We start from the raw sequence: 27,364 nt of genomic DNA on the forward strand, positions 1-27,364 counted from the left end.
GTCCGCGCATTTAAACCCAAAAACAGCGCTTTCTCTAAATATGCCTTAACCAGGAAGCACTGAGGTGTCACATGACTGTAGAAAAATGGCTGCGGTGCAGTGGTAAGATGCATTTTTCTTATTTAAAAAAAGCAACATAAATAAAAGTTAAACCGTGTATTTATTGATATTGCGTGGGTTTTGAGAACGTGCCTGCATTCAAACCCGTGTATCGCGAGATTATTTAGAATTTAGCGTCCCAAAATGAAATGACAACTTTTCTTTCCAGGTTGTCAACATAACAATCCCAGTCAGATGCATTCAGTGAGTGATATGGCGACAGGCCCAGGTGCCCTCTTTATTAGGGGGTTAGTGGTGTGGTAGAGCCTGTGGGGATGTGTCTGTTGTATCGCACAGGTTTGGTAGCAGCACTTCCTTATTGGGGGGTCTTTTGCCACCACACACCTTCATCTTTGGGTTTGAGGCGAGATCTTAGACCCTAACAGGATTTAATAAGTGTTTCAAGTGTTTGCATGTATAAGCAATCAACAGTATGCATCCAATGCAGTGTGTGTGAGTGTTCAGAGACCTCAGACTGGTACCGGAAGGCTGTCAGTAGAAACCGCTGACTCTGGTGTCCTGTCTGTCTGCTGTGTACCAAGGCGATCCACAGGGCGCAACTATGAGTCCGAGCTGCAGAGATGTCGTCCCGAGGCTGCTCCGGTTGAGTTTGGAGACTACCATCCCCTCAAACCCATAATGGTAGACCACCTGCTGTTATCACGGTCTTCCTACTGTTAGCCTCATACTGTCCGACACCACTATCAGCTCACTGATGTCCCTTTAACAGCTCAGACCCCCCCTCTTCTCCACCCAGGTGACGGACACAAAGACCCGCCGTGGGGCTCGTAAAGGCAGCACCTCCTCATCTTCCTCCTCGTCCTCCTCGGCGCCCGCGGACCCCCTCAGCTCCATGCTGGATGGGACCGACCCCCTCTCCATGTTCGCAGCAGCCTCGGCCACTGAGACCCCCGTTATGTCACACAGCGCCTCCGCAGGGGTCAGTGACGCTGCACACAGATGTGTCGATACTGAGACTAATGTTGTTCCAGAAGCTTTTCTCCTCTGATCTTTCAGCCAGCCAGCCATCCTATTCGCCAAACACAGAAGTGGAAAGCCCAAATCTGTTTTTTTAAGGGGAGATGTTGTGCTGTGCTTCCAGGACCTGGGGAGGAAGAAGAGGGACAAGGAGGAAGAGGCGGTGGGAGAAGACTTTGAGCCCTGGTCGTCAAAACGAGGAGAGATCCTGGCCAGGTTCACCACCACAGAAAAACTCTCAATTGTGAGTCGTAGCAAGTTGTTCCGTTACTTTAAACTAAACGAAGGAAGTGTGTTCACAGCCATGCTTTGTACGACAGGCGCCTAATTTCAATTTCTTGTCTTCACAGAATCTTTTCATGGGTTCTGATCGAGGTAAGGCTGCATCATGTTTTTGTGGCGTTAAGGGAAGTATGAATCACACTCACATCCTGATAAACTCACTGTTTACCAGGCACATTTAGCACCTAGCTGGTGAACATAGTGGAGCATTAAGCAGCTAAAGAACGAGATATTTTCCTCAGGAGTTGGTGGAGACCAAATCAGAGCTAAAAGAGAGTGAAAACTGCACTAGAATGTGTCGGGTAGAAACAAAAACTTGTGTAAATGTGTGAATGTGACATGCCATAACAGCTTTTTTAGGCCATGATATTTCACTGTTGTGTTTACAGCCTGTTGTGCTGCCCCAAGTGTCAAAAATAATCAACCAACACTGCTTGAAGTAATCCATCAAAAGCAACACAGAGTTTGTGTGTGTGTTCGTGGTCGAAAGCTAACCAATCACTCCCATTGTCGCTGTAGGAAAAGCCCCGAGTCCGGGATCCTCGGCTGTTTCGGAGAAGGTTCGGACTCGCCTGGAGGAACTGGATGATCTGGAGGAGGTACGGCTCTGTCCATAAGTGTCGATATATTAGAGTGTGGGTTCTAAATGGGAACATTCATTTTAAAATTATCTCTACTGTAACAATTGAATGAGTCAAGATTAAATTCATGTGTTTGTATGCATACTGCTCATACATTAAAGGCACTTTCACCGCCTTTATTGGTGCCTAAAGGTCCCATATGAGGCTCATTGTCAGGTTCAAAGTTGTAATTTTTGTTTCTTCTTGAACGTGTTGACATGTTTGAAAACACATTCTTTTCCTCATCCTGTCTGTCTGAATATACCTGTATTCACCTTTAGCGCCTTTCTCTTTAGGTGTTTTTACACTCGACAGTAAGACATGATTTTGCCGCCAGCCATATTTGCGGCTCGATTCCCATGTAAATAGAGTTGTTGCAGCTTGGCCGGGAGTTTTAGAAGCAGGGAAAAGCTGATCACAGAAACGAGAGACAGCAAAATATCCCCAGTTTGATGAGCGCCTGGAAAGCCTGTGAAATCCGTCAGGTGCTGATCATCGCGGCACAGAAAGTCCTGAATTGGCAGATCAACTTAACTTATGTACTTATATACGCATATGTTTTACATAACTGTACGCCCAACCCTGTGCATCATGTGACGTCACATGTTCACGCCTATCCCAGAACGCCGTCTTTGATGGAAGGAGGAATATTACGCCTTTGTTTCACATAGACAGGATGTCCAAGTGCAGCCTTTGTCTGATGTATTTTTTATATAAAAACCCCTTTTAAGAGGGAAAAAGTCTGCTCTGATCGGTCAGTGTTTCCAGGTCTTCCACATCTATGCCCTCTGTGTCTCTGCACCGTCATTGCAGCCGGGGAATGACTGCAACAGCACTGTAGCAGCACTTTCTACCGATATCATTGTGACATCTTACAGACACTGTACAGAAGTCCCGACAGCTCGTTTAAAGACACAGTTTCTGAATACAGGCTGTGTGCCTCGTTTCTCTGTGGATTGTAGCTCACTCACCTGCTTTATATTTACAAAAGACATATCTGTTACTATATGGGACCTTTAAATAAGCTGCAAAATTCATCAACACAATAGATTTTCATTGAAGTAAACTTCATTCGAGCTAAGAAGAATGAATCCAGATTTTGCACTGACTTGTTTGTGTGTTTGTGTGCGTGTGTGTGCAGGGTTCCCAGAGAGAGCTGCTGAACCTCTCCCAGCAGGATTACGCCAACCGCATCGAGGAGCTGAACCAGTCCCTAAAGGAAGCCTGGGCCTCGGACCAGAAGGTCAAAGCCCTGAAGATCGTCATCCAGGTAATCCTGCAGTCGAACACACCCATCCCCAAAACAATGGCACAAACAAACTCAAAAAAGCACCACTTCATTTCTTCATGCTCCCCCGGTCACAATAAGCACCTCTGCGTCAAAATACAACTGATCCGAGATCTGTGTTCCAGTGCTCAAAGCTTCTGTCCGACACCTCTGTGATCCAGTTCTACCCCAGCAAGTTTGTGCTCATCACAGATATCCTGGACACTTTCGGTGCGTAGAGAATCCTCGTACGTCTCAGTTCAGTAGAAGAGGACCAACTTTTCTGACTGTAGTCTCTCTGTGTGTAGGCCGGCTGGTGTACGATAGGATCTGGACCATGTGTTCGGACCCACGACCCCTATCAGGTACAGATACTCTCCCATTTACAGTGGGATTTAGTTTGAATGTTTTTGTCATGGATGTACGGCCTATGTCCCCGGCTCCTGTCCGATACGTCCGCTCCTCTTCCTCCTTCCTCAGACTTGTTCACGGTCGACGATGTGAATGACACGGCCAAGGAGACGTGCCTAAACTGGTTCTACAAGATCGCGTCCATCAGAGAGCTTCTGCCCAGACTGTATCCTTTCACTCACCCCATCAGCAGACGCTTCACTGTTTCAATCTATTCTTCTCAAAGACGCTTCTCGGGTGACTAATGTCCCACCTCTTTATCTGGCCTTCGGATTCTTCTCCCCGTTGACTCTAATTTTTCTATTTATTTGTCAGATAGTTTAGTCCGGAGCCCCTGCATCAGCCCCTGCATCAGTCCACATCTCTTCTTATAACATTAGTTTAGTTTAGTTTCTTTATTTTAAATTTTGAATATGTGTAAGGAATAACAATAAAAAGAAATAATAAAAAGAAAAAAAAGAAAATAAATAATAACAAAAAATTTTTGCCATACAAAATAAATGGACAAAATAGTTAAACAGTTTGAAATGTCCAAAAAGGAGTAGTAAAATGAATAAACAACTTATTTAGAGGTTGAATATGGAGAATGAGCAGAGCACCACCATCTATTGTCTCAAGATCGTAGCCGAACAACAAAAAATACCTGGAGACAGACCCGGTCCAGAAGCCTACAGGAGACCTGAGTCTGTTTGACTCTGTCTGAACCCATCACCTCCGGAAAAAACCACACCATAAAAACAAGGATTAGAGGAGTTTGACTGACAGTTAGCGTTAGCCGTTAACATTAGTCGTTCCAGCTTAGTAAAGATGAAAGTGATCTTACCGATCAAGGAGAACCGTAGCCATTTGGGCGTGCGTTTTAATGCCGTTTCTCTCCTTTCTCTCATTCCATGGAGTGAATGCTTGTCTGTATTGACTCTGGTTTTGCCCGTCTCCCAGTGCCAGCCTACAGTAGCTGCACCCAACAACAGACAACCCTGGCAACCAGCAATGCACAACAAAAATTTAAGTATTAATTCAGACTATATATATTTTTTATGGAAAGCAATACTTTCATTCTTTATCCCTGAATACGCCTTGTGGGTGTATTTTCTTTTTTCTTTTTTAAATATATAGCTTTTAATAAAGATTCTATATATTCAACCTTTAATACTACCCGTTCTCCATTCTCAAACTTTATCACATATTGACTTCTATGTTAAATTAAACATTACATTTGGACTGATTTAAGGTCGACTCCATGACATCCCTCATCATCCAGGGTGCAGTCCTCATGTAGAAATGTGACTCTTTGACCACTGTGCACAGATATGTTGAGGCTGCCATCCTGAAGTGCAACCGCTTCCTGAACAAGTCGTAAGTGTGTTTTCCTTATGGATTTCATTAGTCAGTCTGAGAGTCAGAGAAACGTACAGAAGCCTTGAGAGGGAAGTGAGAAATAATCAATTCTGGTGATCCATTTTCTAAGTTTGATCAAATATTGTTTTCTTTCCTGCATTTATGACTCAAGAACAGGCGAAACAAGGTTTTGCCAGGATCATTTTTCAGAGTTCCATAATAAAAGATAATGCAATTTCTAAGTTACATTTTTTTCATCTGTGAAAACAAAAAAAGCTTCTGGCAGGTGCATTAGATTTTTTCTTCCAGGTGGGTTTTATTGGGTTCTCGCTGTTATGGAAAACGTTAAAAAGTCGTGGAACATTGAAATCCCTTTTTTTCAGCCAGGAATAAGTCGAATTCTTGGATTTTGGGTAATTTTTTAATGAAATTAATCGTTACCGTAATCTTCTGTGGATAACCTTCCCTGTAATGTAACAGTATGCCCAATGTACTGTCTGTAGCTGTTTATGTAACGTAGCTCTTACGTGTCAGCGTGTGACATTTAGTTTACTATCTTATAGGTTTCTGCATTTTCTCTGTGCGTTTCCTCTCTCCCTCCCATGTACATCTGATATGTTGAATAATACCAAGCTAGTGTATATGTAATATCATGTAGTATGTAGACTAAACACTTACGTTGCTCCACTGTTTTTCAGTCTTGCATCTAAAAATGAGTTCATAATAAAATGCATTAAGAATACATGGATACTACAATCATTTTCTCCTCATGATTGAAAGCCAGTGCCAGACTGAAAAAAGGACCATGTATTGAAATGAATATGAACGTAAATACTATTAGAGAGAAAAAAGGTTGCTGTTTATTTCATACAGTGATTAACATTTGATTGAAACTTTACAGTGCAGTTGTTTTTGCGTTATAAATTGTGAATGGTCATGGAAATTTTGATATGGGTCCTTGAAAAGTCAAGGAAATAATGTGTGGGAACCCTGATTTGAATTAATCAATGCAATCTAAACAAACAAACAATTATTGTATGTTTCTCAATTAATGAAACTGTATGTGCCTTTATTTTGGCTGGAAATGTGTTTTAATTTGTGCTAATCTGCTGTTTTATTCCTATTTTAGAACATGGGGTAGTGATGCACTTCTGCCTCTTGTGGCCAAAATGAGTATTACAACAACACATACAAACAATTTAGCCTTGGGAGACCATCCTGATCTCTCGAGAGCCATTGTATTTTACCGGTAAAGAAAGAAAATCTGGAGCCGTTTACCAAGCGAACACCCAATCAGCGTTGGTTTTGGGGCGGATTAAAGTGTGACGCCAACGAGAAGCGACTGTTCAGTGGAAACAACACGCCGGCTTCCACGGATGGGACGAGCGCAGCTATAGTATCCGCTCGCTAACGCCTTTTTCTCTTGGATCCTTCTGTTGGAATATGGACCGGGCACCTGGAATTGTGTATCCGTAAATTTGCGTTACACAAACGGCAAATATCCATTACTGACATTCTGAGCTTCGCCGTGACGCTGTTGGCACGTCATACACTTCGTTGATCTTATTGGTATGTATCTCCAAACGAGAGTTCCAGATGGATATGCAGAGCAAATGCGAATCAATCCATCTGGAGGAGTCAGGGTAAAAACAATCTAGATCAGACTTCGAGTATGGTTCATCAAAAATGTTTTGCTCACTTGCCTCTCAGGGCTTCCATACTTTTGACTTCTAAATCAGAATCCCATTTATGGGTTATTTAAAAAGATTTGGAGATGCATTTGTTACAACAGACCAACTAAATAGTCCTTTTTTTAGACACATAACACACCTTGCTTTCTGCCCCGTTCTGTCCGTCAACTCTTCACAGCGGTATTCAGGAGACGCTCCCTAGGTTGACAGCCATGATCAGAGGGATTGGAGACCCCCTGGTGGCAGCGTACACCAGAGCTTACCTCTGCAGGGTGAGACATGCTCACTTCCTTTTGTCGTTCTCTCTTGTTTCTGAGCCAATTCTTCTCTGTCCCCCCTAATCTTCACTGTTTGTACCTGGCCTTACTTTTCCCCTTTCTGGGTGATGCGAAAACAGAATTGTGGTGTCTTCCACCTTCCTTCCTGTTTCGACACACTGGTTCATGAATCTATCATTTTGTTTTCACTTTTGAACGTTCTAAATGTTTAAGGGGGGGAAAAAAGGCGATCTGGGGCCAGAGATAACCGTGCTCTCTCCCTCCAGGTGGGCATTGAAGTGGCCCCCCACCTGAAAGACAGCCTGAACCGCAACTTCTTCGACCTGCTGGGCACCTTCCGACAGATCAGCGGCGAGAGCGTCCAGAACCAGCTGGTCCTGCAGAGGGTGGAGGTGCCCGAGTACCTGACGCTTTACTCACCCGCCATCAACTGGATCCTGCAGTGCATCGCCTACAGGGCTCCAGAGGCACGCAGTCACACACGTTTGACTTAACTAAACTCATTGAGCTTGCATTTTTCAAACTGAAAGTTATGTAAAGTTGCACTCCGTAAGATTTTCCTTATTTAATTGTCTTTAAAGTTACTATCCATCAAAGAGTGAGTTAAAGCAATGTTGAGTGATCATTTGACCCACTAATGAAAGCACTTCTACTTTCCTTTTTGCTGAGTATTCCACTAAACGAGTCTGTGGCGACAGATGTAAAAAAGCCACCATGTTTGTGACGCTGCTGACAGCAGTTGGTCTCCTGGCCCAACTCGACACAAACGTTATGCTGCATTCACTTGTAATCGGTAATTGGGAACTTCCAACTTGAGACAGGTTTGTAGTAAGAGCAGAAGTGTTATAGGAACAAATGTGTGTATGGATTTAAGAGGGAAACATATAGGGAACGGACTGGAAGTAGAGAGGTGAATGGGTTTCAATAAAGTTTATATAAAGGCATAAATTAGAAAAAAATTAAAATTGTCAACCTACATAGTGACCGTGAATGTGACAAGATGGAGGCTCTGAAAGAACAGGCTCACCTGCAGTTACGCGTTACCGCCAAAGAGGCCGCTAGAAACAACTTGTCTCAAATCTTACGGAGTACAATTTTGATATAACAAAAATTGTAAGCTTTCAGGAGTTTAAATGCTGTCTTTGTTTCCGTTTCAGCCTCTGCTAACGGAGATGATGGAGAGATGCAAGAAGCTGGGGAACAAGTGAGTGCTGTTAAATATGAGCTGGATTGAATCTGTAGCCTTTTTTGTCGAACATGCTGTACAGGAAGTATGGGACTTTGATTTTGTAAGGGACGAATTGAAGGAAAACCTTGAATAAATAAGTGGAGAAACATAATGCAAATGCTTCCACTCAGGTGCACTGTATGGTACAATTATCATCCAATCATGCTCTTAATATAATGGCTACTTTTTTTCTAATTAGAGAATTTCAACGTCCTAGTTTTTTTTATAAAGCAAGGGGAAAAAACACCCTGTGGTTACCTTTGCTGTTTTCACAAGTCAAAATGATTGGGAACCATTTAATGAAAATCCAGTTTATGGATCCAGAAATTGTTAACACATAAATGCGCTGCCAACAACGAAAACACAATGTACTCACCAAAAGTTGTACACAGCTTTTACTCAGTGTTTCAATGGTTTCTGGTGGTGGTGAAAAAAACATTTTTGACCACAAAGATCCAACAAAAAGTGTCCCTGTTTCCCATAGTGCTTTGCTGCTGAATTCAGTTATGAGGGCGTTCAGGCCAGAATTTGTGGCAGCCAGAGCCACAGACTTCATCGGTATGATCAAAGACTGCGACGAGGCCGGCTTCCCAAAGGTCAGAAGACACGATCAGTTGTTCTGTATAAATATGGAGAGGAATGTTCTCAAACCTTGAATGTTCCAGGAAAATTGAAGTTTATTCTACTGTTGAGGTATACTGTAGGTTAAAGCATGGTCTAAATGTGCTTGAAATATGAGCGGAAGCTCAATTGTCATCCTCTCTCCAGCATCTGCTGTTTGGATCTTTGGGTCGCAGTCTGGCCTGTGCAGACCCCCCTGAGTCGGAAAGACTGACGATCCTTAATGAAGCCTGGAAGGTCGTCACCAAAGTCCGCAGTCCTCAGGTGCCGTGAGAATGACGCTGCTGTTTGTTTCCATGAAATGACTCCGGTTATAACTGCATATGTGATTATTTGTGGTTTTTAGGATTACGTCAACTGTGCTGAGATCTGGGTGGAGTTCACCTGCCGACACTTCACAGTGAGTAAAGCACAGTTTGTAACAATTATCACGTGGAATTTAAAGGTCCCATATTGTAAAAAGTGCGATCTCCATGTCTCTTTTATAAAGCAGGTCAAGGTGCTTAAAACAAACTAAAAAGAAAGTATCAAAGCGCTGAATCCACAGAGAAATGCACACTGCCCGTATTCAGAAACTGTGCCTTTTAAACAACTCATCAGGACTTCTGTACAGTTGTGATTTCACAACTACACCATACACTCAGCGGCCACTTTATTAGGCACACCTGGTGCTGAATAAAGTGTCAGTGTGGTCTTCTGCTGCTGTTCCCTCTCTGCTAGAAAGTAGGTGGTGTTGTGTGTTCACAGATGCTCTCCTGCATTCCTCTGTTGGAACCAGTGGATATTTGAGTTCCTGTTGCCTTTCTATCAGCTCCAACCAGTCTGACCATTCTCCTCTGACCTCTGGATAAAATGAGGCATCTGTGCCCACAGAGGAGGAGATAGAGGAGGAGGGGGAGGAAGAGGAGGAGCTTCAACCAGTCTGCCCATTCTCCTCTGACCTCTGGCTAAAACAAGGCATTTGCGCCCACAGAACTGCTGCTCACTGGATCTTTCCTCTTTTTGGGAGCATTCTCTGTAAACCCTAGAGATGGTTGTGCGTGAAAGTCCCAGTAGATCAGCAGTTTCTGAAACACTCAGACCAGCCCGTCTGGCACCAACAACCATGCCATGTTCAAAGTCACTTCAATCACCTTTGTTCCCCGTTCTGATGCTGCTTTGATGCAGCACATCCTCTTCACCATGTCTACATGCCAGAATGCACTGAGTTGCTGCCATGTGATTGGCTGATTAGAAATTTGCGTTACCGAGCAGTCGGACAGGTGCACCTAATAAAGTGGCCGGTGAGTGCATATAGGTTGAAAGTGCTGCTACAGTGCTGTTACAGTCATTCCCCGGTCGCAATGATGGTGGAGAGATGCAGAAGACATGGAAACCCTGACCAATTAGAGCAGACAGAGGTCTTAAAGAGACAGGCGCTAATACAGAGCGTTTCAGACAGAAGGTGAGTACAGGTATATTCAGACACACAGTATGAGGAAAATAATGTGTTTTAAAAACATTAAAGCATGTAAACATGTTCTAGTAGAAACCCAAAATACAAGTATGGGCCCTTTAAAGTTTCTATCACTTTTTCATCCCCTTTCTTTTGTCTCCTGCTCTCAGAAACGTGAGGTCAACACCGTTCTAGCTGACATCATCAAACACATGACCCCTGACCGGGCGTTTGAGGACGCTTATTCTCAGGTTAGCAGCTCATTGGTTAACAGGACAAGTCACCTTGTTCCCTCGAAACCGAACCATTCTCCGTCCTTCTGTTGTTTTCTCTGTAGTGACTCTGTCTTGTTCTGTTCTGTATGCAGCTGCAGTCAGTGATCAGGAAGATCCTCACCTACTTCCACGACTTCTCCATCCTCTTCTCCATGGTAAGCAATCCCCGCTTCATAAACAGGTATGATGGAACGTTTCCACTCTGGAGGCCTGAAATGATTAATGACAAGTTGTCCCCCATTTTTTCTGATTGCCAGGAGCGTTTCCTGCCGTTCCTAGACATGTTCCAGAAGGACAGCGTGAGGGTGGAGGTGTGCAGATCCATCATGGAGGTCTTCATCAGGTAAGAGCCACCTCTGAGTTTGATGATGAGATTTGTTGACTTTTGTGATAACAAAGACAGAAAAAAAGTAACAAATTTGTTAGAAAGAGTTTTAAATAAAGAAATGTCTGGGAGGCCGGGGCTGAGTGGTTAGAGCAGTCACCCCATGCAAAGAGGCTGAGGGTCCTCGAGGCAGCGGCCGAGGGTTCGACTCCGACCTGCGACCCTTTGCTGCATGTCTCCCTCTCTCTCTCTCTCTCACCCCACTTCCTGTCTGTCCTATCTAATAAAGGCTTGAAAACTGCCAAAAAATAATCTTAAAAAAACCTGAAATGTCTAGACTTCTAATTGTTCTCCATCTCCTGCAGACACCAGATGGAGCCCACCAGAGACCCGGTCATCCTTAACGCCATGTTGCACATCTGCAAGACCATGCATGACTCTGTCAAGTAGGGTGTCTTTTTTTATTTTGATGTTAGTAAATGCCAATGATTTAGGACACAGTGTTTTCTTCTTCTTAGTCTTTGAAGTAGATTGTTACTAAGGACAGATATTTCATCTGACGTCTCCTGACCTGCCTGGCGACAGCCTTCAGTTAGTCACCTGTCTGCTCTCTGTATTGCAGCGCACTCACTCTTGATGATGAGAAAAGATCTTTGGCTCTGCTGATCGTTGGCTTCATCCGCATGGTGAGACTCCTCACACTTTTGACTATGGTTTAGAAATAAGACAACATAGTTCCCTTCAAGCTTGTTCAGAAAACTCACGGACGTGGGATTAAACACCTCACTGTGCATGTGGATCCTTGACTTCCTGATAGGACCCACCCAGGTAAAATAGGTGGGTGAACACACCTCTTAGCACCCTTAACACTTATGGTTTAACGTGACTGATTGATTGATTGACTGATTGATTGAGTGACCGCCCAATGTTATTTTAAATCTCTTATGGTCTCTCTCTCAGTACTTAATAACTTCCAAATGACTGTGGCTCTTCAGACCAATCCCATTTGTTTTTACTGAAGATGTTTATATTTTTATAATGGCTGACAAATAAAGGATGGTGTATGTAGGATTGACTCAAATAAACTTCAAGGATGTTCATGACAACAGAGAAATACACGTAACTCCGTGCAAATTGTTGAGGTGTTTTTAATAATGTTTGGAGCTCAGTGGCACAAAGCAGTAAACTATACTGAATCAATTTCTTCTGTGCTCTAAATGATTGCAACATGTTGTGATTTTTGACCAAAACAACAGTTAATTCTTCACTTTCCTATCAAAGGTAGATTACCATGTGAAGCAATTTATGTGTGAGTGGATTGTAGTAACAGAGCTTAAAAACTGAGATCTTCTCTGACTTGCTCGGTTGCCTATAATAGCCTGCGGATTGATTTCTATAAATCCAAAGGTTGCGACCTTAATGCGCTCTGCTGAGTGCCATCCCTCTCTCCAGCTCCCCTACAGCGCCAACAGCTAATAGCAATGTTAGCTTTCTTGCGAACACAGACGAATTGCTAGCTAACTTGCGTAACAAAATACTGTCTTGAGTGGATAATGTCAGCTAATTCACTCCTGGAGCTGGACCGGCTGCTTGGCTATTTGCAGCAGGTTAGACGAGGGGAGACGAGAAGATTGGATGGAGGGTACGAGCCAAAGGGAGCATATCGGACCGGATGGCTCCCATTGGTCATTTTCTATGCAGGCCTACAGCTGATGGACTGAATGGACTTTTTTGGTTCTTTTTCTATTCATATTGTGTAGATCGGACCACAGGACCATAATCGCCGTATAAACGATGTTAATAAATACCAATATTCCAAATCGTGGACCATAGCTTTAAACATGTTTTGTACATAAACTAAATGATATGACTGTACCGTAGTGAAACATGTTATTGCTGGTCACTGTTTGAAGTCACTCTGATAGATAGAAACTCAACAGACAATTGACTAGATGAAAAGCTAACAGATTATAACTTTAAGTTCATTTTGTTTGGTTAAATAAGAACTCTTTCCTCTCTTCTTGTACTCATACATTCCGTCTGTACATCACTGTACAGGTTTCTTTTGGTCGTGACTTTGAGCAGCAGTTGAGTTTCTGTGTGGAGGCCAGAGCCACCTTCTGCAACCTGGAGTCAGTGCTGGTGCAGCTCATTCACGTCAGTACAAAATCTGCGTTTGTATGTTTTAATTTGTGTGTGATATCCATGCACACACACACGCACACACAACATCCTCACCATTCACCTTGTCGCTTTCAGACGGTGAACCAGCTGGCAATGGAGACCAGTCGGGTGATGAGAGGAAGCCACTCCCGCAAAACAGCAGCCTTCGTCAGGGTGAGTCAACGCACAGCATCTGATCCCTGCGCCGTGCCTTCCTACAGGAGGAGGTTTCAGTACTGGCTTAGTAAAGAGGAAACTTTGGGCCTAGTGTTGGCATCAGATGTCAGATCCCACTTCAAGGCATGTTATTATCCCTCTCCCCCAGGCGTGTGCTGCCTACAGTTTCATCACCATCCCGTCTCTCAGCAGCATCTTCAGCCGCCTCAGCCTCTATCTGCTGTCTGGTCAGGTTGCGTTGGCAAATCAGTGTCTCTCCCAGGGTGAGCACGGACACACTATTCTACCTGTCCCTTTCAACTTATAAACAAGGAGTAATAATTCAGCTCATGTTCCAGATTTTGTGCTTAAAATTTGATGGTGAATATAATTTGCTTTCAGCAATCCTTAACATCCTTCTTTTATCTCCCTCCTTTCCTCTCCTCCAACTTCCTTTGCTTCCTTCCTTCATTTCTTCTGTGTTTTCCTTCTTTCCTTTCTCCCTACTCTTATTGTTACCTTGTTACTGTCATTGTTTCCTTGTTTCCTCTCTACCTTCCTTCCTCCCTCTCTCCGTACTTCCCACACTTCCAGCGGATGCATTCCTTAAGGCGGCCGTCAGTCTTCTTCCGGAGGTTCCTCGCTCCATCAGTGTGGAGGGGAAACTTCGCTCTTCTGAGAGCTTCCTGATGGACTTCATCAACAACTTCCTGGCTACACTGCTGGTTGTCCCGGTAACAAAATCCTTGACTCTGTCTTTGACTCTAAACCCTTGTAGTTTAGAGTCAAATGAGACAAAGTACCAAAACCAACCAGCTAATCTCCCTTAAACTCGTGTGTGTGCGTGCGTGTGTGTGTGTTTGTTTGCAGGACCATCCAGAGCATGGCGTGCTCTACCTAGTCCGTGGTCTGCTCAACATGGTCCAGGATTACACCTGGGAGGACAACAGCGATGCCAAAGTGCGGGTCTACATCAGTGCTCTGCCTCTGCTAGCTGCCATGAGCCAAGAAACCTACCTCTACTCCATCCCTAAAGGTACATGCTCGTACAGTGTCGGAAGAATTTCTCTGATACACTGCAGCCCTGTACTCACTTGTTTGTTTGTTTTGTTTGTTTTATTTTCTCGTAACAAAGTAGAGGATTTTCATTATTAAAAAAATGCCTCTTAAGTCATGTTCTGTTGTAGAAGTGGATGTATCCACCGTTATGTCACCCATGGGTTTGTGGACTACCATTTATTCAGTTCCGCCCTCTGAAGCTTCAGGTTTAGGATTAAGGCCGTCACTATCTAGTTTGTTTTTGAGCCAGAAACGACCATATTGGGACGAGAGGGTGTAAGTCATTAGCTATCGCTTGCTAGGTTAGCAAGATGCAAAGATGAACAGTGTGAAGTGTCAAGACATTTTTAGGTGGCCGTGATGTTACAATTGACTTTAATGGACGGAAAACGCACTGTGAATGGGTCAAAGTTCTAAGACAAAAATAAAGGCAACACCCGAACCGGACAACACATCCCAAACCATAACCCACTTCATCACCTATTTTATGCTAAATAGGACCATCATTTACTAAATGAACATCATGCATGTTGAAAAAGACCCTGAAACTAGAGATTAAGCCCATAAAATCAAAAAAAAAACGTCCATACAATTTGTCTTCTTTTTGTAGACAGACAGAAAGAGTGCAAGTTTGAGTCACTCCACCATTAGCTTCACTTTTCAGGTCCAGAGGTTTCTGCCTGGCAGCACACAGTGACACTGTCGCGAGCTATGGAAAGATCCAAAAACACAGCTGCAGTTTCTGCTTATCACCACAGGTGCCGCCAAAGATAATTCAACAGAGCTCTTTGAGATCTTAAAGACGTTTTTTTTTTTTCTGTGACCCCCTGATTTTTTATCTGCTCATAATCAATTACTCTATTCACTAAGAATACCAAGTTTTAAGCGTTGAAAAACTGCAACACTTCTTTGTTCCTGCCGCCTTTTATAACAGACTCTAGCTTATATATTTTGTAAGTTGTAGTGGTTTATAGAGGGATTTTACGTGAGCATTTTTCCAGCTGAACTGATCTGTTTTCCCCTTCCCTCAGTGGATTCCAATGAGACACTTTACGGAGGAGACCCCAAGTTTCTATCGGAGATCAACAAGCTGTGCGAGACTCTGATCGGACAGATCCTGGACCATCTGAAGGTGCTCGGTCGGGACGAGGTGAGGCACAAACTGTTCACCACCACAACTAAGACTGCAGTGTTTGTTTTTTTATGATGCTTCACTTAATTTTCCTCAGATGCTAATTTCCTTCTGACAACTAAAACACCCTTCTTCCTAACCCTTGCAGCAGAGCACACGGCGTCAGGGCTCTCTGGCCTTCTCCCTGTTCGGTGTCCTGCTGGCTCACAGTGACCTGAGGAACAACAAGCTGAGCCAGCTAGCTGTCAACCTGTGGAACCTCAGCCACAAACATGGGCACTGTGAGACGCGTGTGTCGGTGAGTTCTCAAGCTGCTGCACTCAGGTTTAAGGGCGCACTCACACTGTCCATCCATACCGTGCCCCGTGCTCTAGGGTACTTGTCCCCCCCTCCCTCTCCCGCCCAGGCCCGTTTGTACTCTCACTACCTGGGCCTCGGCGAATGCTTCTTGCTGCCTATACGTCATAACACGCCGTAACGCGTCACACGCATTGACTGACGTCATCACGATGCGTCGCTTTGTTTACAAATCTTTCCACAGACCTCAGAGTTTTTGTGCGTCTTGTCGACTGTTTTTGAATCTTTTCATAGACCAAATCTGCAGTAAACACTCCACCTCCGCATCACACCAACGTGAACCTTTCACCGCCATTGTTTTAAATGTCCGCGCATGGTTCGTCTTTTTTTCTATGTCCGAACAGGCGCACATAAAATTATGTCAGAACCGCCGTAGGCCTCGTGCTCATACACGTGTACAAGCTCGTGCTCGTACATGTGCAAACGCGCTTCACAAACGCCCACCTCTCCCAAACGGGCCGTGGCTGGCAAGCGTGCCGCAACTAGGCACTCAAACTGGTCAAAACGAACTAGACTTTATCCGTGAAACCTGTCTGGGAACGGTACGGATGGACAGTGTGAGTGCGCCCAAATGAACACAGTGACTTCCCGTGTCTCTCATCTGCTCCAGGTTCGGACCCTTGAGTACATCAAACACCAGGCTCAGCAGGCTGACATGGCCCACCTGTCAGACACAGTCCAACGGCTGGTACTGCAGTCCCGCACGTGAATGTCAACATCCACCATTGTTAAATGTTTGTGCACTATGTGTAAATGACAAATAACAAAAAGAGCAAAGAAGAAGAAAAATTGCCTGAATGTATTTTGTGCGAGGACATCGTAAACATTTCAAGGTGTGACTCTAAATATTTACAGTCAGTTTGGACCAATAAAAAAAGAATATTCAAGCTTTTTTGTAAAGTTTTCAAGCCTAAAAATGGCACCTAATTTCACGATCACAGAACAATAAAACTGTTCACTAAAACCTTAAAGGAAGTTCTGTCCAGTTTTGCTAATTGCACCTATTATGTGTCATAATTTGGGGGTACATTAAATAAAGTAAGCTGCAAAACCCTTAAAGGGATAGTTCACATTTTTGGGAGTGGGGTTGTATGTGGTACTTATCCATAGTCAGTGTGTTACCTGCAGTCAAGCTGAAATGGCTTCAAATACTGAAAAAAAAAAAAAAACACGGTTCAACCTCCACCACAACTGTTCTGTGCACTGCAACATAATCTGGCATCATGCAGAGATTATATGATGTAATATTAATAGTTCAATAGGTGTTAAAACATTCCCTCTCTACATTTGTAGAAATATTTAAACACACGAGTATGAATCTATTTTTAAGCTGTTGTAACTAATGTTCTGCTTATTAAATGCCTTATTAACTGGATATTGTTTTTTGTCTGCATATTTAATTGTACGCTAAGAATGACGCTTTTGTTCTCTTTCCCTGCATCGGGGCTTTGATTCTCTGCCCTCTCCGGGCTGTAACTTCTCAAAATGACCCCGGGCTTGAACATGTTTTTAAATGCAGACCCTTTAGTCTGTGTACTTTCATGGATAATGTCAGGTTTTTTTTATCGGGCTCAGGCTCAAAACTGCTGCCAGGGTTCGGGCGCAGAAACTATGCAGGTTCATGCAGGAACAGGCCTGACTTTGCGGGCCCAATGACAGCTCTAAACCACATGTAGCAACCTTCGCTGAATGATGCGGAAAAAATGGGGACAGGACAATACTTGTTTCAAGACATTCTCAAAGTCTTCTCAGTTGTAGTTTATTTACTCAATTAGTGAATCATGGAAAAAGCAAACACTCCCCTTTAGTTAGGAAAAGAAAAGAATCATCCAAAACAAAAGTGTGATGACACTGACAGGCCCTTAGTCTCACACGTTTTACTGCCAGATAATAGAATTAAAAGGAGAATTAGAACAAAACACTTTCAGGTTAGCAAAAAAAGACGTTATTAAGTTTATGAATGATAAAATGTGCAATATAAGCAGTAGAGCGAGTTGCACAGTCTGGTTTTCACTAAGTGACGTCTTGGGAAATGTGTGAGGTACCTTGAGAAGTCCATTTTGCTTGGATTTCCCTGAACATAATACTGCTAAAGCGGAGTCATTTGAATATTGGTTTACAGTTTCTCTTCCGATCCCTCTGCTGCTGTTAACCCTTCAGCTGCCACATCACTTGTCACTCTCTCTGTATCTTCAACATCAACATTAGATGGATGCAACCACAGCAGAGCAAGTACATGGACAGCTCCACCCTGGTCTGCCTGTCCCTCTGTAGCACGACCACACAGAGCCAGCCCCGCTCCCATACGGCACGACTAAATGGCCATTATTAATGTATATGAAACGAATAATCATGTAAAGAGTAAAATGGTTAAAGGAACCAATTATTTGTTATTGAAGCAACTCATTATAATTGAATTATTTTAAACTTTGTATTTTTCAAGGAAACTAGTTGAGTATGTATTGGTTCGTTTAAATATTTGACTCTACTGATTCATGCAATTATTTATTTCATCATTTCTGTATTCTAGTCCCACACAGATAATGACACAGAAGTCAATAAATAGTATTCTACATTGGAAGACCTCTGGGCTTTCCAAGTATTCAATTGAAATTGAATGTCAGACCCCTTTTAAGACGATGTGAAACACAATTAGGGTTCCTATTTTAAAACTGACGAGGCCTGGGCTGACAGAAAGCCGCTGAAGACTGAAAGACGCGAGCAAAGAAAAAGCCGTCAGGAGGAATGGACAGCGTGTCTTCGGTTGTTCGACGACCTTAACACCGATGGACGTTAGCTTATGTTTGATTCCCACTTCTAATTGTGCACTGGCTGAACTGTTGTTGCACGGTTTATCCAATTGTTTAAGTGCATTAAAAAAAGGAAAGTGTAACAGAACAAGAGCAGAAATTGTCAGGTAACCAGCATTTTGTCACGCGAAAAACCGAGATTCACTCCAACGGACAGGTTTTCACACTCACTTTCTAATAAAGATCACTTTACAGACTTAGAAGGTAACCCCAACTTTGACTTTTTATTTTTCACATGTACACAGGCACCCGGAGCCAAAACACAAACTCTTAAGTGCTTCAAACACCTCGTTGCCAGACAGTTTTTTTAATGACTTTGCAACTTTAAAAAGCCAAAATTGAATGTTTCCACACAATTCCTCTTCTGCCTCTCTGCAAACAGCAGCAGCTCAGCTAGTGAACAGTAAAAAAAAAAAAAAAAAGTGGGATCTCTACAATGGAGTAGCTGTATGTTTGCGGTATTCCACTTAAATAGAAATGTGTGTCTGTGGAGGAGACACTGAGCAGAAAAGATTTGTTTGGTTGATACTCAAGGTGACCCTTGATAATAACTTACAAAGCGCTGTGTTCTTTTTGTCCGTATCACTAAAGGACAAAAAGATGAGACACTGACAGATGACTACAGGTACAATTTAAATTACTAATGAAAGAAGAGAGTTTAACGGAGAAAGCTGCTGGAAAGCGCCAACAGCGGCAACACCATGGCTCTGACGGAGCTCTGTCTGGCAAACAGCTGAGCAATTGTAGTGAGTCGACTACACCCTCTTATATAATGATGTCATCCACACCATTATGAAGAGGGGTTTCACTTGTGATGCTATCCTCTCCACTGGGAGACTCCGACCATTCCAGGGAGAGGAAACGTTTGTTAAAAACCACACACCCTAAACAGAGAGTCCCAAACTAACAAAAAGAATGATTAAAATAAAATAATAGAATCTTCTCACAATAATTCACCACGGGAAGAGTTTGCAGTTTGGCGCGGTCAGTCCCGGCAGTGTTGAGAGGGATGTTTTGGCGGCCTGATACTTGCTCTGATTTTAAGACTGGATAGGTGGGAAGGGGGCTTTTGAAAACGGCACGCCTCTGAAAACATAGACCGATGCTTCGCCCCCACCCTCGTTGTGGAGGTGAAGGAGGGAGGTGACGTAGTCTTCCTCTTTTTTGTGTGTGTGTGTGTGTTCGTTTGTTCTCTGTCAGGAGGGCAGGCTCAGTCCAGCTCTATGGGGCTGCTGTCCTCCTGGGCTTCTTCGGCTGAGTCATCCTCCTCGCCTGAACCCATCAGGCTGTTGAGCAGGTTTCCTGCAGGATGCAACACAGGGATCAGTACTCTGTGCATACAACAGTGCAACACTTTACAGTACAAAACGACTCTGCATAGAGAATTACTTTTCAAAAAGGCAAATGGATATTATTTTGAAGGTATAAATACATTACATGCATACATTTTTGGGAAATACACTAATTCAATTTCTTTCAGAGTAAGATGAGAAAAATTGATACCAAAAGCTATAAGAGTGCTTAACACCACAAATACCTTTACCTATGATGGTACATGATGCTCAGGGTCTCTGCAATCTACTGTTTTTAGTTTTGTCTCCTTAAGCTGCTACACAGTGTGTGTGTGTGTGTAAGCTTGCTGTTTTAAATGTGTCTTTTAAAGGTCTAGCCTATTCTTTTTGATGCTTTTTATGTTAGAATATTTCTGCACTTTAAGGGTAAATGTTGTTGTACTGGTACAATGACAATAAAGACAATTTAATTCAATTCAATTTTGACCTCCACAAGCCATCTCCACCAATTCCCACACTTTTAAACGCATCTCACAGCATAGATAGGCTTCCATTTTATTAAATGCACCAATCCACACTGACTCTTTGACATCTCATGAAGACCGTGTGTGTTTTTCATGCTTTAAGTCCATTTTCGTCACGTTTAGTGAAGCGTTATCTAAAAAGCGGGTTGTGGTTTGTGTGATGAGCAGTTCAGTTTTAGTTTTTTTTTACAGTTTGATTTTGCATCCTTAATTTTATTAATTATTTATTTGATTAGACAAATTTAATTTTAATTTCATTTTATTGCTTCATACCTAATCTGTAAACCTTGAGAGTTGAAAGGGTTGATGCAGAGTAAAGACTTTTGTGAAGTTGAGTCTAATCAGCTCATAGAAGGAAGAAAACTTACAAAACACGCCAAACGCAGTGACAGATACAGTTGATCAGTTATTTACTGATCATGTAAATAATGCTTAATATCAGCTCAAATGAACGCAGTCTTGGCTCACTCACCTAGCAGTCCACCGTATGATGGGGACTGTTTGGGTGGAACTCCAAAGAAAACCTGTCCTATTCTGTCGAGATACTGAGGAGCAGGAAGAGATCCAAAAGAAGAGGACAGAGACAGGGTTAAGAATAAGACAGGACACAATATTACACCTCAACACCCATGTTTACATGGACTGAAACATTCCTTCATAAAAAAGATGAAAGACAATATTATGCAAGCATAACACATATGGTAAACATGGTGTGTTCGCAGCTGCAATCACATTAATGCAGATTCATGACTCATGGGAGTAAATAACTGAGCTTCCAGCTGTTTTTTTAACTCACCTCATTATACATGGGGTCCCTCTTCAGGGAAGGTTGATATTGCTCACATAACACTGTGAAAACTGTTAATTTACCCCTGAAGAAACAAAGAGAAGAAAAGGCTTTAATATTGTATATTATTACCCTAAATCTATTTTTCAAACAAACAATTTACTGCTGTAAAGTACTAGAGGAGCATGCTCAGAATTCATTCAGACAATGTTCTTTTTGCCGCAAAAATTTGTATATCACATGAGTCCAAAGGGCTAATGCTAGCTTAATTAGCTTATCACTTGCTCCGGGGAAAGGCCACTGAACAAGTTTGTTCAGATATACAAAAAATAAAACATTATTATGCGACACTGAAGTCATAAGAAAGCCAATAAATATTGAAGTAAATAAATACATCTATACCTAGGGTTGTGAGTGTTAACAGAACAAATACAACTCACCCATCCACTGCCAGCAGCAGAAACCAAATAAAGTTTAGTAAAGGCTGGACGAAAGGAGGGCCTTTCTCTATGGACGGGTGTTTCTCTGTGTATGTGCTGAACACCACGGAAGCGCTGTTTTTGTTCTTTAAGCAGAGGAACCTGGAGGGTGGAGGTTGGGAGAAAGAAAGGGACAGTGGATAAAGACAAAAGAAGAAGATGGGAAAGGAAACGTGACACAGATAAGAGAGACTGTAGACCAGAAACACACATCAAAGACATCAAACACAAGGGTCATTTCAGCTTTTACATTGTGACTAAGAATGCTCATTTGGAATTTTTCTTCCGACTGATGGTCAACCTTCGTTAACTGATCGTTTAACAGGCGAGCAGGTAACTGAGTCCCAGTTCCCCTTGTACCGGCCGCGCAGCCATGATGTTGGGGTCAATGTGGTGGACACATGCCGACGCTTTCCTGAGACGGCCTGCGTGTCCGAGTATGCCTGGCAGACGCAAAGCTGACGCAAACACAGCTAAAACGCAATGTTCTAGTGCCTAAGCTCTCCAATAAGCTACTCCAAAGACAGGCATGTGTAGCCACGAATGAATTTTTTTTTTTAAATGTAAATCATATATATTTAGAAACACTTTAACTGATAGTATTAAAAAAATCGGACACAACTTCTACGAGTTGGTTCACTGTTACTCATTAACATCCCTAATTGTAACAACATCAAAATCTGGTGGTGTTTCACTTACTGTAGGACGGCCTGCGCCACAAACATGTCGACCTCGCTGCGGAAGCCTCGTGACGCTGAATATTCCACCAGCATCTGTGCACAGCCCTCCCCGTCAGACGAATGCAGGAAGTGGTAACGAGACTCGCTGAAGTTTTGCTCTAAACACATATTTGAATATTCAATACTTTAACTCTTAAAAAACATTCATTTTCACACAGGGACAGGGCAGCTTGTCCGTTAGGAACAATATTTAAGCTTAAATAGAAAACATCCGACATGGGTGTTTTGATGCACATCATACGCTGCCTTTGTATGTTACGCTCCAGTTGGATTTGGTAGGATGTGAGGCGGGTTTATGACTGTGAGTGATATAGATATTTGGATCATTGATGAGACTATTTAAAAATGACTCAAATACTTTCAGACAATTACCAAGTACAACTGCCAAACACTTGGTGGTGGTTACAGCGCCTCAACTATCTATTTTATATCATTAAAGAGGACCTATTATGCTTTTCCATCTTTTCTGACCTATAAATGTAGTTAGAATGTTTTATAGTCATGTTCAATAATACCAAAGGGTCAAATAATGAAGTGCTTGCATTTAGACGTGGCTGTGCTCAGCTCTGAACGCTAGGGTCTCGGTCACTATGAGAGATTTCTCAGAATTTCTGGGATTTGTCTCCGTAGAAGAATCCTGAGTTCCCTTTTGGTCAGCTGCTACACACACACAGGCTCAAACTGTAAGCTGGGAGTTCAGCCATTTTTATGCTGTTTGGTGTTTTATTTTGGAGGTTAACCTGTTAAAGCTAACTTTTGCATGTTGCGCAGCTAAAATGGCTAGGTGCAATATAGACACGTTTTAAGCTGCTGAGATAACCGACTCCGTATATTTTAACATTTCCGGTACGCAGCATAGACAGTTGACCAATAACAGCAGAGCAGGGGGGCACCTACTGTAGTTGACCCAAAAAAATACAAATATGACCCTGAAAACTAGCACAATAGGGCCTCCTTAAATTCATCATAACTTGTGATACACTAAGCGTGTGTCATTATCCGACTTTAAAACCCTAATAATTCATCCATTACCTTTCCACAAGGTGACAGCTAGTAGCTGGTGTAGTTTTGGGTGACCAAGCTTGCCAGACCCTCCTGTGGACCATTTCAGGGCTCTGGACACAAACGCTACTCTCTCTGGAGAGTTCTGGTCCATCCGGCTGAACAGCTTAGCCAGGCTTTCTGCTCAACAATCACACACCGACAGACACACACGCACACACAAACAAACAGGTGTAACAACATAAGACAATGTCCCTTCTATGGCCCTCCTCAAGAAATACAGACTTGACTGAATGTCATGACAAGGACAAATGCTAGAGATTCCCCAAACATGTCCAGCACATCACTACAGTATCAAGGCCAATCATTAGTGGATCTATAAACACTATAAATGTAACACTATCTGTCACCAACTGCGATCTGATTATGTCAGCTGTCAAAAAGGACTCCTTGCATTAAAATACTGTCCCTTATTGATCAGTACATACTGCTAATAATGAACATTGTATATTTTTTTACATTTCAACATTGACTCTTTCTGCACTGGTTACATTCTTCTTGTAAAGCATTATTGACTTCCATAAGAAGCTGAATTGTATTGGCTTTTACTTCACTAAGTGTTCCAAGGTAAATTTCAGAGGCAGTGGAATCAACTATATTTGTGTTTTGCTGGGAAAGGTAATGTATGTATCTTTAACAATAGCATAGTAACAATACAAGAGCAAATTCCCCAACGCGTGTAAACGTGGCTCTCTTTCACATAATAAAAGGACAGATATAAGAGGCTCAAAATATCCAGAAACAATCAACTCTTAAACACCTCTTTACAAATTGAATAGTTCAGCACAGGTAGGCTTGAAGGTGAATTGGTGTACCGTATTTTAAAGGCTCAAAACTGCCACTCACCTAATATTTCATCTTCAACTTTTGTCTCAGATTTCTCAAACACCTCCAGCACCAGCATGGACAGGTCTGCTGCACTGTTTTGCTGGAGAGGAAAACACCATTAAGTGCATCTTTAATTCAATATTTTCAAAAGAATTTGATATATTACACAAGCACATTGTGAGGTGGAAGAAGCATTATCAATATATAGTATGTTTATATGTATAAAAACATTTGCATATCACATGACTAGTCGTGTACACTGGGCATGCCTGTGCTGGTGTAAACAGGAAGCAGATGTTATTCTGCAGTGGCAAATTACAGATGTATACGTTGAAAATGCAGAAAAAAATACTTCAGAAGAAGAACAGCAATGGTGATGAAAGTAAAACCCAAGATTTTTTTGCCTGGACCGACTACGAGGTGGTCACTAAAAGTAAAACACGAGTATAGGGCAGTATAAGCAGCAGACAACAGAGCAAAGCAGATCAGAGAGTTGTTGCAAAGAAGATAGAGCGGCGTATAAAGCGGTACCGGAAGCATTATCTATTGCTGGAGGAGGCCATGGCAAAGGGAAAGGAGCACCCATACAAGAAGGTTGACATCGAAAAAGGCAGGGCTAACTTTTTTCACTAGGACCACTGTGGCCCCCAACTGAAAATTTTAGGGGCCCAACCAGACGTTTTAGGGGCATACACGGTAAATCAATAATAGATGCAGAAATTACTACAATGTGCCGTTTCAAATTCATTGTCACATTTTTATTGTGCTTTTTTGAAGATGCAACATGGAAGGTAAACCGACAGCACCATCGCTGTCAGGACAGTACAATATTAAAAAAATATACCATACATTCAGAATGAGGGGTGTGACGAGACGATACACGATATTGAGTCCACAAGAACGAGACGGGACAATATTTTAACACTACCTCAAAGTGTCAGTATTTTCTTTACAGGGGGGTTGATTTTAGCAGAGAGCTGTGGAGGTGCTGCAGGTGTCTTTGCATAGTACTTGTGTTAGCCAAGGTGTAGCCTACGGTACTCAGAGGTAAAGTACTGTCACTCTGTTGCTGTTTAACCTCTTACATATTGATATGGGGAGATATCTGGTTGCGCATGTCCGACAAGATGCAAGATTCAGTCTCACACTCTCAAAATGTGGTCAGTCTGGAGCCCTCAAAGGTATGTCAGCCTTCCTAAGTGACAAGACTTCTTGGTCATGGTTTCAAGCCTCGGTTTCTGCCAGTCCGTACTAAAATGGAACCCCAGAGTTTTTCAAACTAAAATGATTAGGGCAGGAAACCTGATAGTGTGTGTATAGCATTAGTGTAATATACTCTCAAAACAAAGTCTACACACAGTGTGACAAGTATTAATCTGATGTTAACATTAGCTTTCTGCGCACTGTTACTCACAAATATGGACCCAAAGCAAACATTATAATCTTACATGTGCTGTTTCACTTGTGAATTTTAATTATACTAAAGTAAACAATATATACAGTTGCCAATCTGGAGTGTTTTCGTGAATATGTGCACTTGACATTTAACACTTGGTGTGGGATATACCACATGCATGCATGTATGTATGTACCTGGTTATAGCTGAAGAAAAGTAGAGCGCCATTGTACATCAGCTCCCTGGCCTCAGCATGCTTTGCCTGTGACATGTACCTGATGGAAGACAGCAGAACACTTGAGATTAGACCTTCTGCTTATCGAGACATACACAAGGTTTGTTTGCGTCACTCAAGAACATTCTGGCAAGGGGCTGCAAGATAAAGACATGTGCATGCTGGTTTTGCTTTAGAAACGAAGCAGGGTATGAATATGAATATTGCAACTTTCTTAAGGACCACGGGCCAGGTACAGCATTATTTGACTCCCCATGGTGCATGAAATAAGAAGATCTAAGGGGTTATGTTAATATTGCAATTATGACGGTTAGTCATGAGAATGAGCAAGACGATGACAAAGAAATAGGAGGGTCACACACTCACTCTGGCTTTAACTGGATTGAATTCAGATCACCTCGTAAACTATGCTCCAGGCAGCCAACCAGTTTGACAGCACAACTATTCTATGCATTACCCCAAACACCATCTAGGTTTCTATACTACATTGGTGCAGGGAGCTATACGTACATAGACAGCCACTGAAAAAAAGAACCCTAACAAATCATGGTTATCCTTCTTCCAGATTCTGCACATTTGACCATTGGCCATGTAAGCATAACCAGCTGTATATCCAAATGAAATATACTAGGCAGTGGGTAAAAACATGTCTAGCCATCATCAGACTGCGGCGGTGCAATATGCGGCTATGTGGCTAAATGCTAACACAGCTGGAGATATTCAACACTCGTTTAAGAAACAACTAAGGTTAACAAAGCAGTTAACCACTGTATTCGGTTAATTTGCATGTATTTTCTATTTTCCAATAACGTAAAAACGCCTCCTTGTATTAGCGGTCCAGCTAATTCAGCTACCTTTAGTTGTGGGGCTAAACGCGTAGCTAGCTAACTAGCCATAGTTAGCAGTCCCATTTTGTGATAATAGATTGACACCCCAGCTGGCCACACAAACAGACGGACGAACATGAGTGGGCGGGTCCGCGGTGGAATTTGCCCAATCACAGACGGACAGGCGCAGAAGCAAGGTTGACGTTAGAATGATCTGGAACAAGCAGGCCCCAAAGCCAACCGCACACGAAACGAGGTCTTACCTAAAATATAAAGTCCTATACATCTGATGTGCCTCATAGTAGTCCCCCTTTTCTACACTGGCTCGCAGTTTGCCCTCGACCCTCTGTACGCCTCCACGGTTTCTGGCACTGGAGCACCTCAGAGACTCCGGCTCCGACATGGTCGTTGCTCCCACAGCAGCGCTCGAGCCAAGTGTTGACAGTGGGAAACCGGAAAGCTTTAACAGACCCTCTTCGCTCGCCGTAGCGTGTTGAGTTCATGGGTGTATATGGTTGTTGGTGTGATTGTCACTTTCTTTGTTTTACAGCCGTTTTACAGATAATACACCTAAAAAAAATCCCAGCATGATTTACACATTTTGCCATACAACATTCCAGTGTTTTTTTTTGTTTTTTAATGAAAAACTAGAATAGCAGGGTTGTAAAA

General features: G+C 42.6%; 2 protein-coding genes across 2 annotated transcripts; one reads left to right on the plus strand and one right to left on the minus strand.

The window, feature by feature from the left end:
• Nucleotides 1–77: 77 nt before the first annotated feature.
• On the plus strand, nucleotides 78–17,022 carry vps35l (VPS35 endosomal protein sorting factor like). The gene is made up of 30 exons (XM_083932166.1): nucleotides 78–102; nucleotides 642–741; nucleotides 857–1,039; nucleotides 1,202–1,321; nucleotides 1,428–1,452; nucleotides 1,879–1,958; nucleotides 3,121–3,249; nucleotides 3,393–3,477; nucleotides 3,555–3,611; nucleotides 3,727–3,823; nucleotides 4,966–5,013; nucleotides 6,865–6,958; nucleotides 7,231–7,431; nucleotides 8,122–8,168; nucleotides 8,677–8,788; nucleotides 8,961–9,077; nucleotides 9,160–9,213; nucleotides 10,419–10,499; nucleotides 10,616–10,678; nucleotides 10,781–10,866; nucleotides 11,214–11,294; nucleotides 11,471–11,534; nucleotides 12,907–13,005; nucleotides 13,108–13,185; nucleotides 13,337–13,451; nucleotides 13,762–13,901; nucleotides 14,038–14,203; nucleotides 15,258–15,376; nucleotides 15,507–15,656; nucleotides 16,326–17,022. Exons 1-30 carry the CDS (start codon nucleotides 86–88, stop codon nucleotides 16,422–16,424), a joined length of 2,907 nt encoding a protein of 968 aa, XP_083788292.1. The 5' UTR covers nucleotides 78–85; the 3' UTR covers nucleotides 16,425–17,022.
• A 450-nt stretch (nucleotides 17,023–17,472) lies between these two features.
• Nucleotides 17,473–27,116, minus strand: get4 (guided entry of tail-anchored proteins factor 4). The gene is made up of 9 exons (XM_083933412.1): nucleotides 26,959–27,116; nucleotides 25,830–25,908; nucleotides 24,256–24,337; nucleotides 23,380–23,529; nucleotides 22,307–22,445; nucleotides 21,569–21,709; nucleotides 21,138–21,213; nucleotides 20,814–20,886; nucleotides 17,473–19,827 (listed from the first exon to the last, which is right to left on the minus strand). Exons 1-9 carry the CDS (start codon nucleotides 27,096–27,098, stop codon nucleotides 19,736–19,738), a joined length of 972 nt encoding a protein of 323 aa, XP_083789538.1. The 5' UTR covers nucleotides 27,099–27,116; the 3' UTR covers nucleotides 17,473–19,735.
• Nucleotides 27,117–27,364: the final 248 nt, after the last annotated feature.

This window comes from Echiichthys vipera (assembly GCF_963691815.1).
Source record: "Echiichthys vipera genome assembly, chromosome: 18".
NCBI classification, from domain to species: Eukaryota; Metazoa; Chordata; class Actinopteri; order Perciformes; family Trachinidae; genus Echiichthys; species Echiichthys vipera.